The sequence below is a fragment of the Dreissena polymorpha genome, chromosome 4 (assembly GCF_020536995.1).
Source record: "Dreissena polymorpha isolate Duluth1 chromosome 4, UMN_Dpol_1.0, whole genome shotgun sequence".
Lineage (NCBI taxonomy): Eukaryota > Metazoa > Mollusca > Bivalvia > Myida > Dreissenidae > Dreissena > Dreissena polymorpha.
The window spans coordinates 84,213,904-84,229,767 of NC_068358.1; the positions used below are offsets into that span (position 1 = coordinate 84,213,904).

The following is a 15,864-nucleotide window of genomic DNA, read 5'->3' on the forward strand; positions in this document are numbered from 1 at the left end:
ATTTTCCTTCTATAAGCCAATAATAAAGACAACGCATGTATTATACACTGAGCTGTTGTTAACATCAGCAAATTATTACTGTTATGTTTCTAGGTTTTGACTTAATTTATATAATTAACTACTGACAATTTCTTTATGGTTTATTGGACAAAATAAGGATGCAAATAAGATAAAAAAGATAACTGTGGACCAAAGCATGTCAGCATAAAGATACTCTACCACTGGTACAGTGCCTATTCTAAAATAAACCCAGTGTCAAGTGTAAAGCTGACCCATTTGCAAAAGAATGTTTAGATCAGATATCAAATACAGTTTCACAGTAAACTCCTACAACACACTATACTTTATGCTAGCCACCTTATTCCAGCCGATGCCTGTCAGCACGAAAGTTGAGTAGACTGGCAGGGGGTGCTGAGACTTGGCAGACCAGCACTCCACAGTGGCCCCCATGGGCAGACAGAACATGGCTACCGACTCGGGCAGGGGAAAGTCCTCATAGTCCTCACGGGGGTATCGGTCCAGCACCGCTGGCAACCAGAAAACAAGAATATAATGTGAGCTGCGTTGTAGGAAAATGGTTCTTAAGTTGTATGCCTCCAGCCTAGCTCAAGATCAGCTTGTGCTATTGAGCAGTCGGGAGCTACCCGGTCTTATTATGACTAAAAATGCATATGCAGGTCAAAGCAAAGAAGGCCACATGAGACCCGCTTTCTTCTGATGGAGCTCACTTGGTAGTTTCATTGGGCCTTTTTGAGAGAAAACACCTTAGCCTTTGTATTTTTGGGGAGGTAGGCCATCGTGAACTTATTAAACAATAAAATTGTCATTTGCCTGAAATTTGTACAATCAAGAGCATTAATAACCTATCATATGCTATATAAAAATATATACATGGTCTGATTAAAAATACATTAAACAATCCAGCTGTGTTTATTTGTTCTCAAAAATTCTATCTTTTTTAAATTTTGCCTTGTAGTGAATTATTTTTCTTTAAAAAGATACTGAGCACAATTAATTATATACAACATAAATTTAAAAAAAAAATCACACTGGGAATAGGTCCAGATTGCTGTCTCGTCATTATGAGTATTAGCTATTAAAAATATTTCCTTGTGGTTTGATTTGCAAGAATCAGGTTTTTTATTTATTGGCCACTGAAAATGGGAAAGAGCAAACAGGGCTAAAACATGATCTTACGAGTTATATAATTGACTAATTTATTGAATATCAGTCCAGAATGGCTCCTAAATATTAATCACACGAGAAAATGTAACTAGAGCTTGTAATCGCAGTGACAAATGTCCCCGGATGTTGCTTGTAATGTAGAAAGTTGTAGTATTCTTGTTATATAAGTTCTACGTTGAAAATGGGGTTTAACTTAATTAATTAATTTTTAACATAGGATTATCTGCCTTTGATAACTTGATAATATAAGGAATAATTCTGGCAAGTTTAAATATTAAACATAGAAAAATCTAGACGTTCCTCGTCTGACAGGTTTGTACACACAGACGTCCATGGTGAAACAAGTATACATCCCTCTACTTCTTACAAGGAGTATAATATTAGTGAACATTAAAAATCATTAATAAATCAAAAAACATTTGGTGTTTATTCATTATGAACCCTCTAAGACCTGTATAGTACCTGGCTTGTATGCTAGAATATCTGTCTTGGTCATGGCTTTCTTGTAGCAGAGATAAACACTTGAACCCACCTATAAGGAAGACAAAATATGCATACATATATGAAGATGAATCTTACCCCAAACACATTGAAAATGGTCTGAAGTATTTTATTGTCAGATTCTGATATCACTTTTTAAAATCGAGACAATAGCATCTGCATAGTCAATTGTTGTTGTTGTTTTGCCATTTCAGTCATATAATGGAGGTCTGTCAACCAACTTGCACTTTTACTGGGTAAGCTGGTTTACTAGAACTATGTGCACATACATGTACTTATGCCAGTAGTAACTGACAACTGGCCTTCTTTCAGAGGTAGGGGAAGGGTGGCAGTAGTAAGGATTTTATGACCAATCGCTAAACAAGTTACAACTAAGCTATCCAGCCTGACTACATGGTCACTGTTTTTTTTCTCAAACGGAGAAGTTTGTGTCTTTATAGCTCTCATTAGAGTAAATAACTTTCTTGCATGATTATTGATTCAATCATTAGTTGGAAAGTTATTACTAGAGTTCAAAGATAAAGGATGCTTTGGACACTTTGAAAAATATAGTTACAAGAGCAGCTTCATGCGAAAAGGTTTCTTATGCCATATGCAGCCAGCAAAGCTCCAGACAAATTCTTGCAGTCTGTTCAGGAGTAACTGTGTTGAAAAATTAGACCACACCAAATTCCATGACTTTATAGCAAATAAGAATGAATGCACAGGCTGGTCTGGACTTATGCTGTCTGCATATGGCATAAGACCCCATTTGTTTCATCATGTGGCTAAATGATTAAAGAACAATCTTTCTCTTAAATGACATTTTTATAGATTTAAAAATTTAAGAAATTCCGATAGAGATTTATGATAACAGATCATGGATCAGTTCCCAAAGGTAAGAGTGAGGCCTGTGTGTTCACACTCAGCCAGGTGCAACATACCATCGACCTGTTGAGGTTCTTGTGTATCTGACAGTAGGAGTGCGGCGGTCCCTCTCCCTGAAACGGTCACACAGAGGAGAGACATCAGCACAACAATTGAGACACAGAGGGAGAGAGAAGAGATAACAAGAGATGTGTTCGTCACAAACACAATGCCCCTACTACGCCGCTTTTATTATACTTTTCATTAACATTTGGCAGGTACAGATAATTTTTACAAGGGAAGTAATATTTTTTAAAGGGATATAATTGAAAATATTACTTCCCTTGTGAAAATGATCTGTACCTGCCAAATGATAAATAGAAATTATCTCCCTTTAAAGCTTGTTACTTCCCTTGATTTGTTTTTTTTACCTTTGACCTTGAAGGATGACCTTGACCTTTCACTTCTCAAAATGTGCAGCTCTATGAGAGAGACATGCATGCCAAATATCAAGTTGCTATCTTCAATATTGCAAAAGTTATGGCCTATGTTAAAGTTTTCGGACATACGGACGAACGGACAGACAGTTCCAATGCTATATGCCACCCTACCAAAAATCTAAAATCAAATTCTAATTTCTGTCATCTTAAATTAAGAATAACTTAAGAATCCCTACAAAATGTGCCCTGGCTATGAAAAACAAGAAATTCTGAATATCAGTGGGGAGCATAAAAAGGTCAGGTCAGGACAGTTAAGGCCAGATCAGGTCCATCCTTCAGCAAATATTAAAACCTCTTGTTTACAGCACAAAATAAGAACACTTTAAAGCCCAATCACCCACCTTGTTTTCCAGTATGACACAGAGGTCTACAACGGCTAGCATGTCACTGGGGGCATTCTCAGGGGCGCGGCGGTATGTGATGTAGGTGTGCTGGTTGCTGCTGTTGTTCACGTTGGCGGGAGAGCCGTAGTACGTTTGGAGGATAACCTCACAGCCTCCCATCAGACGCTCCTTGCTCTCATACAGTACTCTGCAAGGAGATACATGCGGTCGTAAAAAAACATCAAGAGCAATCAGAGAATTTATTTTCTCACACAAGCGCAGAATTATTTCCTTGGTTTAATATTGGGCTACCTTTTCAGGAGTTGGCATAGACTATATATTTTATTTTCATAATACTTTTTAAAATGCTTACTTTTCCTAAACCAATCCAACGCTTATAATCTTCATAGTTTCTCTTAATATAAACAAGGGCTGTTTGTAAAACATGCATGCCCCCCATATGGGCTGTCAGTTGTAGTGGCAGCCATTGTGTGAATATGTTTTTTGCCACTGTGACCTTGACCTTTGACATAGTGACCTGAAAATTAATAGGGGTCATCTGCCAGTCATGATCAATGTATCTATGGAGTTTCATGTTCCTAGGTGTAAGCATTCTTGAGTTATCATCCGGAAACCATTTTAATATTTCGAGTCACTGTGACCTTGACCTTTAACCTAGTGACCTGAAAATCAATTGGGGTCATCTGCCAGTCATGATTAATGTGCCTATGAAGTTTCATGATCCTAGGCGTAAGCATTCTTGAGTTATCAACCGGAAACCATTTTACTGTTTCGAGTCACTGTGACCTTGACCTTTTACCTAGTGACCTGAAAATCAATAGGGGTCATCTGCCAGTCATGATCAATGTACCTATAAAGTTTCATGATCCTAGGCGTAAGCATTCTTGAGTTATCATCCGGAAACCATTTTACTGTTTCGAGTCACTGTGACCTTGATCTTTGACCTAGTGACCTAAAAATCAATAGGGGTCATCTGTGAGTCATGATCAATCTACCTATCACAGGGTTTTTTTTCCACTTTTTGGGAAGATAGCCCATGGCTTTGGAATTGGGAATTTTATCGGCATTTTCATGAAATTGGGAAAATAAATTCATGAGCCTTTTTTTCCACACGAAAAGTCCACTGATTAGGGAAATACTAAATTTGATTTAACTCTTTATAATCATTCAAATTAAAAGAAAAAATCATATAATACTTTGTTAGATGTAATTGAATTAAAATTGAGATAAAATACACATAAGACTTCTTTCTAAAAAAAAAAAAAAAAAAAAAAAAAAAATTATTTTTTTTTTGCAATTGGGAATTTTTTGCCACATTTTGGGAAAAAAGTATACTTTTTGGGATTGGGAACATAGCCGAATTTCGGCTATAAAATCGGGCCAAAAAAAACCCTGTATCAAGTTTCATGATCCTAGGCAAAAGCGTTCTTGAGTTATCATCCGGAAACCATTTTACTATTTCGAGTCACTGTGACCTTGACCTTTGACCTAGTGACCTGAAAATCAATAGGGGTCATCTGCCAGTCATGATCAATATACCTATGAAGTTTCATGATTCTAGGCCTAAGCATTCTTGATTTATCATCCAAACCATTTTACTATTTCTAGTCACTGTGACCTTGACCTAGTGACCTGAAAATCAATAAGGGTCATCTGCCAGTCATGATCAATGTACCTATGAAGTTTCATGATCCTAGGCGTAAGCATTCTTGAGTTATCAACCGGAAACCATTTTACTGTTTCGAGTCACTGTGACCTTGACCTTTTACCTAGTGACCTGAAAATCAATAGGGGTCATCTGCCAGTCATGATCAATGTACCTATAAAGTTTCATGATCCTAGGCGTAAGCATTCTTGAGTTATCATCCGGAAACCATTTTACTGTTTCGAGTCACTGTGACCTTGATCTTTGACCTAGTGACCTAAAAATCAATAGGGGTCATCTGTGAGTCATGATCAATCTACCTATCAAGTTTCATGATCCTAGGCAAAAGCGTTCTTGAGTTATCATCCGGAAACCATTTTACTATTTCGAGTCACTGTGACCTAGACCTTTGACCTAGTGACCTGAAAATCAATAGGGGTCATCTGCCAGTCATGATCAATATACCTATGAAGTTTCATGATTCTAGGCCTAAGCATTCTTGATTTATCATCCAAACCATTTTACTATTTCTAGTCACTGTGACCTTGACCTAGTGACCTGAAAATCAATAAGGGTCATCTGCCAGTCATGATCAATGTACCTATGAAGTTTCATGATCCTAGGCGTAAGCATTCTTGAGTTATCATCCGGAAACCATTTTACTATTTCGAGTCACTGTGACCTTGACCTTTGACCTAGTGACCTGAAAATCAATAGGGGTCATCTGCCAGTCATGATCAATGTGCCTATGAAGTTTCATGATCCTAGGCGTAAGCGTTCTTGAGTTATCATCCGGAAACCATCTGGTAGACGGACGGACCGCCGGACCGACAGACCGCCGGACCGACATGTGCAAAACAATGTACCCTCTCTTCTTCGAAGGGGGGCATAAAAATGAGGAAAAGCAATTTTTGCCATTTTGACATATCACTAGCATGCCAAATGACATCAGCAATTTTCTTCATTATGTTATTGTGTTATGTTAACTTATGTTACAAATACATACTTATTTCACACTAAAGATACAAGTGACCTCACTATATCCTGCAACTACCCACCCAACATCTGTCAGCGGTGGTTTATCCCGGCTGCGTCTGTAACATATGTACATCTCATGCTGCAGTATACTTCCATGGTTCAGATCTGCAGGGTACTCTGATGGTGTCTTCTCCAGGCACACATACCCGTTAGGCACCTTGTCCCCCAGTGACTTGTTTATCACTGTGATATCTGTGATAGGGTCCTGCTTGTACGTGGACTTTATGGCAGCCTCATTTGAGAACTCCTCTAGGGGCTGCGGGTTCTCTGGTAGCCCAGCAACCACAAAGTAGTCAGCCACACGCCGGTCATCCATCCTCACAACCTGCAAAAACAGGGTACAAAACGAAAATTTTACAATTAAGGACTACTATGTTGTGAATAATTATTTATGCGTTTAAATAACATTCAAAACTGACCATAAAACAAGATTTGATTGACAGTGTGTTTAGCCATTCAAAAGCTACATGTATACATTAATTGTTCTGACGCACATGTCTTCTAAAAACACTTGAACACTCTTAAAAGTACAATGTACATGTACTTGACAGACTTACATGGATGTTAGAACATAGTATTAGTCTATTGTCAATTATGTTCATATTTCAATAGATCCTTATTAGTGAAATATAAAAATAGCTTCATCAATAATTGTACTTAAACCTGCGCACCCTTTTGTTAGCTACATGTATTTTAAAGGGCAAACAACTCAGGATATTTGGGGTCACTGGGGATGACAGGTGTTTTGCACATTTAAACTTCATAGTCTTGCCATACTTTAACTTTCAAGTTAAATGCTATTGATATGTCAAAGTAGTTTGTTCCAAAAACAATGAACATTTTGTGCTACTGACATAAAAATAACCAAGTTCAAGGGTACACAACTCAGGAACATGTGAATAATTGGGAACCAAAACAGTCTTTTCACATCAACATTTCTCTGTGACTTCAGTGATGACATGTTTTAGTTTTAATTCAATTGCTTAAGAAATGTATATGGAAGTACACAAGTTTTTCACTCCACATACTAATCTATGATACTTGATGCCGAGAGATCAACAAACCACCCCACTGACTGACAAACAAACGGAGTGACTTCCCTTAGACATAATTGTGTATATGTAAAGACTCCATGTTACACAAAGCTGAATATAATGAAGACTGCCTTGCTTTTTACCTTTCAATAATATATTTCTGAGGGTTGTGAACTAATACCATACCATTTCAGGGATTTTTCTGCTATTTAAAAAAGGCTGTACAAAGGACCAAATCCCAAAGCAAAAGTACCCAATCCCAAACTGAAATTGCAAACATAAATCCCGATATCCAATAAAAATAAATATCTTTTTATAAGGAAGAATGTCCAATGATAATAATATCTCAATTTTATTTCATAAACATTAAGCAAAGCAGTTCTCCAGCTGGGCCTTAATGGAAGGGCACCCCGCCCTGCCCACTTGAGGCCCCGCCCTGCCCTTTTTATAAAAATATAAAAAATATTATTTTTTTAGACATATTAAAATTATAAATCTCTTATTACATATTAATTTATTCCTCATTGTAGCAAATTGTTGGGATGGTAATGGAAATAATATATTCTAACAATTATTAATGCAATAAAAATTAATATGCAACAGGGAGCTTTCAGGATATGACTTTGCACTAGAAAGTTCCCTTTTGACAAAATATACTGCGAGCTCAACAGTTTCCTTTTGACAAAATATATCCCCTATGCCTTTTTCAAATCCCAGCTGGTGCACTGACAAAGTATATAACTATTATTTATATGATTTTGTCCTGATGTTGTCAATATTTGTTGGGGAAAAAATTGTCCATTTTGTAGATTTTTTTTGCAAATTTGCCATTTTATCGATTTTAAAAATACCAATTTGACCCAGACTCCTTTACCCAAAAGTCGCTAGAAACACCCCTGCATTTGATAAGCTTCACGAGAGCCACCCAGTCTGTATAAATGTTGTACATTTTGTACACAGGATACAGACTACTGGAAATAGAAGACTATGTTGAGTTTTATTGCCGAATTGTTATTGTACATGTCTAATTTCAACAGGATTTCTCAGCCACTGTGCTTGCATAACAAATATTCGGCACACTTGAGTAAACTTCAGCTGAGATGAACTGAATGCTTTCTTAAAAGGGGTTTTTCTGCCTATTTTGGGAAAAGGAGTTTGACCAAATTGGAAATCTTTTATCGACAAAATTGGTCATTTTGGGAATTTTTGCTTCGATGAAACGGCTCATTTGGGAAAAAAATTGTGAATTAATCATGCTTAAATAATTCAGTGGTTTAACAAATAAATTTGTTTTTATTTGTTATTTTGTCTTCTTTATGTAAACAGATGCAATATTGGGCATGTTCAACGTAAATTCAAGTACTGCAGTTTTGTTTTTCAGTTACAGTTACACTCTGTGATAAGAACTGAACAGTCAAAACCTTATAGCAGATATTTTTGACCAAAACAAACACTGGTTAGTCACACAAGTTATAAGACACTTCATTCTTAAAAAAAAAAAAATAAAAAAAAAGAATAATAATTTTTGTTTTAGTTTTTGTATTTTTTTGGAAATTGGGAAAAAAATTAATAATTTCGGTTTGGGATCGGGTCCGTTTGCTTTGGGAGTGCCTCCGTTTTTCGGAGGGGGTTATGGGGGTTGGGACGGGGCCGGGTCAGAGATTTTCACTCATTTTTTTTATGTTATTTTACATTAACTTCTTCATTTCTGTACCGATTTACTTCAAATTGATGCTGAGCCTCTCTTATGACACTAAGGTCAATCTCAACTATGCATGGCCCCATTACCAACCCTGGGGAGCCCCGGCCTCATAGGTCACTCCCACCCAAAATTGCCTTTTACTATAATTTCTTTATTTCTACACCGATTCACTTCAAATTGATACTGAACCTCTCTTATGACAATACGGTCAATCTCAGCTATGCATGGCCCCATTACCAACCCTGGGAAGCCCCGCCCACATAGGCCACGCCCACCCAAAATTGCCTTTTACTATAATTTCTTCATTTCTTCACCGATTCACTTCAAATTGATACTAAACATCTCTTATGACAATAAAGTCAATCTTAACTATGTATGGCCCCTTTACCAACCCTGGGGCACCCCGCCCATAATAGGCCACACCCACCCAAAATTATCTTTTACTATAATTTCTTCATTTCTACACCGATTCACTTCTAATTGATACTGAACTTCTCTTATGACAATAGGGTCAATCTCAACTATGCATGGACCCATTACCAACCATGGGGCGCCCCTGGGTCAAACATGCTGCGTGGGGATACGCGTCGACCTCTGCCGCGTCATTTCTAGTTTATTCTAATTCGATGTCAATTTACCGGTATATAATCCCAAAGAAAAGTTAAGAGCAATCAAAGCAAAATCCATGCTGAATGAAACTGTAAAATACATAACTTTGTAGTTTTCACTCTCAATGTCAACGTCTTCAGATTTAATGATTATGTTATCTCTCCCTTTACACCTAACAACTCCCACTCAGTTGAAGATGTCTGATGTATTGCAATAAAAGCACATGTGGGATGCTCTTTACTACAATAATTTATGAATTCTTTAATTCAAACAAGAGGGCCATAATGGTCCTTAAGCGCTCACCTGAGCTACATGAATACAAAGTAAACAAACAGAGGAAGACTTGAAAAGGTGACATTGACCCACTCCATCTGACCCAGATTCCAACATGAACAAGATATTGTTCAATGTTGAGATAAATATTATAACATAAGTTTTATTAAGATCGAGTCAAAAATGTGGCCTCTAGAATGGTTAAAAGGTTTTTCTAAGATTAGACCTTGTGAACTTTTTCTTGGGTGACCTAGATTTCAACTCCACCTACATATACATGTATTTTTCTGATACAGATTCTGATCAAGTTGAAAGATTGCATGATAAATGTGGCTCATAGAGACACACAACTTTTTTGCTACAAAATTGACCAGAGCCTGTATAAACAAACACTTTGTATGACTAAGAATAAAGCATATTCTTTCATTTTAAATATTAAAGGAATGCTTCAATTTAGAGTCAAACAATATTACATGGCATTTACCACCCTTGATTACACATTTCTTAACTGAGGATGTTATGTTCCTAACATAAGCACCATTGGTAGCCATTGGTAGCCATTGGTAGCCTGTACATATTAAATGTCATTAAGTGCTTCTTCTGGAACCCAAGTCTATTATTTATACTCAAGTCTAAGGATGGGTTGATGAATACTTACCCTGCAAAATTATTTTGACACACCTGTCTCAGATCAAACTCTGTCTATATGTTGTCAATATTAATATTCTGACAAAGTTGGTCAAGATTAGAATAATTAAAATTATAATAATGGCCTATGGATTAGTAATTAGCGAACACTTGACGAGGAAGACACACTTAAATATGATTACATGCCCCGACTAAACTAACAACAATAGCTCACCATGAGCACAAAGTGCTCAAGTTTTTTAAAAACTAGAGTGTTAACAAGGTTTTTCTATAGCCATATATAGCCATATAAGGAAAAATGCCCCGCACCCTGGCGGCCATGTTTTTCAAGCAACCGTGACCATTTTCATACATTGTACTTGTCCAAGATATCATTTAGACAAATCTTCTTACCAAATTTCATGAAGATTGGACAATAAATGTGGCCTCTAGAGTGTAAACAAGGCAAATGTTGACGCCAAACTACGGACGCCGCACAATGGACAAAAGGCAATCACAAAAGCTCACCATGAGCATATTGTGCTCAGGTGAGATAACAACACTTGAGGAGTTCTTATTTGTACATGTAAGAAGAAATAGCCATACTTCACTCAGAGTGACAAAGAATTTTTTTTTTTACAATTTGACAATTTCTGTATTCTGTTTAAAAAAAAAATCATAGCAACAAGTTCAAGTTCTTTATCAACAAGTATCATATAAGCATGTTTAAAAAATATTAACACTCTTTACATGACACTTAACGCCCAGTTTGTACTTCATCAGACCCAATAAAACAAATGTACATGTATACAGCAAATAGAAGTAGACTTGTTATGTATTTTTTCTTCAAAATTCCCACTACTGTAAGCTGACAAGAAACAAGAACAGTGGAAATTATAATACCAGATGTATAACATTAAGTCTTTGTGAACAAAACTTACTTGCTCATATGTATATGAATAAAGAAATGACAAATTGGAACTTGTAATTTACTTACCATCTGCATTGAAACTGTATAATGAGCTGTATGCCATTTGTGTATACAGTTACAAAGGGAAACTACTCATACAGTCTAACCAGGGACTTGGTGGCCACTGAAAGATTTTATCTAACTGCCAAATTGTTCAGTTTCACTTAAGGGATTGTGTTAAAACTTGCTTGGTTTTACCAGGTGTAAATAACCCTTATATAACAAGGATTGAAGATTTCAAGTGCAATGGAAAAAATTAACAAAAACAATTTTCGGAATTTTTAAGTGTTTCTGCTTCAAGTTTTGATGTATTGTTTTGTTTTTTTTTCTGTTCAGTAATCAGTTGTTAAACAGAATTTCTAAAACAACTGCACCATTAACACAAAGAAACTTCCTTTTTCAAGATTTTTCATAGTATCAGTACATTTTTTTTAAATCTGATCTGTAACTTTGAATGACAAGCTTTACCTTCAACCTAGGGACCTATTACATGACTGTACATGTATATGCCACTCATTAATTATTTTGTAATATGCTTATAACTTCTGCAAAATATTTAAAAAAAAATATTCTTCACACTATTTGTCACCAACTGAGAGAATTTGTTAAAAGTGGAAAATTCAAATTAGCAAAAAGTAGTTGTAAAAACATTACAACTTTGATACATTAGATTTCGCTTAATTGAATAGCCCATTTGTCACGTCCGAATATTCAATTATCCGGAGTATTCAATTACATGGAATCAGTTTATTTCTAATGTTATCACTGTTCATCTGAATTATCGATGACGTTTGTAAATACGCTTCTACGCCACAGCACGCGCATTTCCATTTAATAAATAAATATTGTCCATTCAATTTCTTCTGGTAAGTAGGTATTACTATCGTATTTCAAAGCTATATTGTTAAATTTAATACATCGCGAAATAAATTTGTTTTGTTCAAATAACGCATAGAAAAGTGCAGATAGTCGTTTGTTATTCATTATACGGTGCATTGAAAATATTCCACTCGTAATAATCACTCACCGGTTACATGACATACTACATTGTGTACATGGGTGTGGCGTGTAGAACTCATCAAGGTGCATCCACATATGAAGTTTCAAAGTTGTAGGTGGAAGCACTTTGATTTTAGAGCCAATGTTAAGGTTTTAGCACGACCCCGGTGGACTGCTGACGCTGGACGGCGGACGACACGACGAGCTGGCTATGACAATACCTCGGGTTTCCTCCGAAAACAGCCTAGCTAATAAAAATTGTCTTAACAATTTAACTATTTAACTGGAAACAAAATTGTTCATTGTAATTAAAACAAGGCAAGAGTTTTTTTAACAAATAGCAAAATAAGTGGCAAAAGCTCTAAGAATACACTATAACAGGTATGTTATAAAGCAAAGTTTGCTTTAAATCATGCATTCTTTATATGCTCTAAACTTTGCGTATTGTTCCAAAATTAAACAATAGCTGTCTCTATAGGATGACATATGCCCCCTAAAAACGCTTTGATGGAAGTTATGAGCATTTTTTGGAACTTAAACACAGATTTTGAAACCTAAACGCGGACCCTAAGTTCAAGGTGAAGGTCACAGGGTTCAAAATGTGTGTGTGTATGGAAAGGCCTTGTCCATATACACATGCATACCAAATATGAAGGTTACATCTGAAGCGACATAGAAGTTATGAGCATTTTTCGAAACCTAAACGCAAAGTGTGACAGACAGACAGACAGGCGGATGGACAGACGGACAGTGCGATCACTATATGCCCTCCTTCGGGGGCATAAAAATAGAAAATTTTGCTATTTCTTTTTTTTAAACAGATAATGGCCTAGGCCCAATCCCCACCCTGTACAAGCTAATGGTAGCCATTTTTAGCAACCCCATTGACCAATCTTACCTTAAGTCTTCCTAATGTTCCCCACAAGTCCTCTATGGCCCAAAAGGCAAAACAACAGTCGCCATTGTCAGTTTCATGCTATCCACAGAACTACACAACAAATACTTAAATAACTCCTTTCAGTGGCACTTTGCGAAGGCTACACTGCCAGTGCAGCTATTCAGCAAAAGGTTCTAGCCTGGTATCAAGTTTTTACAGTCCACGATAGGTTTTCATTTATGATTCAATCAAGATGACAAAGTGGGAAAAGTCGTCTGAAAGGACACATCAGCGTGAGAAACTGTGAATCTATCTGTAAGCGATCGCACAAGAACAGCACGAAATCCACTCTGAAAATAGAAGACGTTTTCAAAGTGACAATGCAACAAGAGAACTCCACTGTGTTATTCATATAGTTCAGAGAAGAGCTGCAGCTATTGGAATGGTACACAGGTATGATGCACTTACCCATAACAAGCCTTATTCCTATATTGTTGCTTAATTGTAGGGTATGTAGGCTTCATACTCTAAAATGCTACATGAAACATTAGTGAGAATGTAGGAACTCTGACACAAGTTACAGTGATGGATATACAGGCTTGAGCAATTTTCAATGAGTGCAATTGTAAATGTTAAGTCACCCAAAAATTTCAAGTTTTGAGAACATTCAGGGAAATAAGAGTAACAGTTAATACAGGATTTAAATATGCCATTAACTAGATTGTACTGTGTGTAATCATTTAAATTGCTATTTATTTGCTTTAAAGAAAACCACAATCTGCAATCAGGTAAAATTCAATTATTAACATGACTGAGATAGGAATTACCAGTACTTTCAGATTTAATCTGTTTATCTCATTGACCGCACACAGCAATAAGCAGTGTCTGCACGCCATTCAAAACATACAATGTCTGTTCCAATATTGACATTTGGTGTTGCATCCATGCAAACAGTTTAAAAACTTAGTGCATCAACACCTTACACACTCCTCTATAAATAACATATTTCTGTCATGTGCTTATTTCACATGACATGTATTTTACAATGCAAAATAAAGTGCATGTCTGCAGACTAATGAAACAACAACAAAAACAGAAATCTTGATCATTTCAACTCAATGAAGTAATCAATTGTTAACACATAGTACTGGTTTCCTCAAACTAATTGCTTGATCTTTATCTATATAGTAGTATCAAACTTACTATGTCATAAAAAAACACAAATACCCAAAATCCCACAGAAACATTCAAATACCAAAATGTTCACACAACAATAAAAAAACATTCCTTTCGACAGTCCCATGCATTAAACACCACACAGGGTTGACAATGCTGTATATAGCAGTGAGGGTTGGTGATAAATAAGATCCCATCTACCACATCTGACTCACTGGCAAGTAATCTGGCCCGTGAATCTGTTACATATAATGTAACATCATTTGGAAACAACTCCAAGAAAGTAACTCCATCATTTCAATGGCCATACATGTACATGTGCAGAATTAATTGGGTTTTTCTTTCATGGTTATCAATCAATGAAAAACAGAATCAAAAGCCTCTTTACTACAAGTATGTACATGTACATGTATGAACTTATCATGAATCATTAAATTGCTATTATATAACTAAAGTATGTGTGCACTTAATAATCATTAAATTACAATGAAATTTCTACAAGTATGTTTGCACTGATTTTTCAATAATTTGATAATACCTTGTCAAGTACCGATAAATTACTACAAGTGTGTCTGCACTCATTAATCTTTTTTCGAATGCAATGAAATTTCAAGACAAGCCTAATCTTTTTAAGAGCAGAAAGTGAAAGATGAATAGATCTACTTAGTATTTAAATAGACAATGCAATAGACAATGCTCCTTGCTAAACCTTTTCAGTGAAAGTTTGTTATTTATCAAATCATAGATCCAATATAAACCAAGTTTGCATGTAACACAATTTAAACAAGAGGGCTTGAAGGGCCCAAAGTCGCTTGCCTGCGTTACAAAGAAACTGACCTCTTCTGTGCAGCTCAAGATATCATTAGAACAAATGTTCTGACCAAGTTTCATGACGAGTGAACTATAAATGTAACTTTGAGGGTGCTAACAAGGTTTTACCATAGCCATATAAGGATAAATTCCCTGCCCACTGGTGGCCATGTTTTTCAACAGACTGGAACCATTTTCGAACCCATACAAAATATCATTAAAACAAATATTCTTAAAAGTTTCTTGAATATTGGACAATGAATGTGACTTTTAGAGTGTTAACAAGTTTTTACTACAGCCATATAAGGAAAAAAGCCCCGTCCCAATTTATCAAGTTTCATGAAGGTTGGACTGTAAATATAACTTTAAGAGTTTTAACAAGTTTTAACTATAGCCATAGAAGGAAAAATGCCCCCCCCCCCCCTGGACGCCTTGTTTTTCAACCAACCAGAACAATTTTAAAATTCGCCCAAGATATCATTGAAAAAAATCTTCTGACCAAGGTTCATCAAGATTGGACATTAAATGTAGCCTTTAGAGTGTTAACAAGGTTTTTTATATAGCCATTTACAGCCATAATAAGGAAAAATGCCCCGCTCCTTAGCTGCCATGTTTTTCAACTAACTGAAACCACTTTTAAACTCATCCAAGATACATGTATACATTTGCACAAATCTTCTGACCAAAGTCCATGAAGATCGGACAATAAATGTTGCCTCTAGAGTGTC

At 36.1% G+C, this 15,864-nt stretch overlaps 1 protein-coding gene across 1 annotated transcript in view; it reads right to left on the reverse strand.

Moving 5' to 3' along the window:
- LOC127878559 (DENN domain-containing protein Crag-like) overlaps nt 1-13,326 on the reverse strand; it is a 53,354-nt gene extending 40,028 nt beyond the window's left edge. The window contains exons 1-6 of the mRNA XM_052425089.1: nt 13,172-13,326; nt 6,080-6,384; nt 3,374-3,563; nt 2,610-2,666; nt 1,648-1,717; nt 358-527 (exon numbers count right to left, since the gene is read on the reverse strand). Of these exons, the coding sequence (XP_052281049.1) occupies nt 358-527; nt 1,648-1,717; nt 2,610-2,666; nt 3,374-3,563; nt 6,080-6,375 (783 nt within the window). The 5' untranslated portion in view covers nt 6,376-6,384; nt 13,172-13,326. The remainder of the gene's footprint in view (nt 1-357; nt 528-1,647; nt 1,718-2,609; nt 2,667-3,373; nt 3,564-6,079; nt 6,385-13,171) is intronic.
- Nucleotides 13,327-15,864: the final 2,538 nt, after the last annotated feature.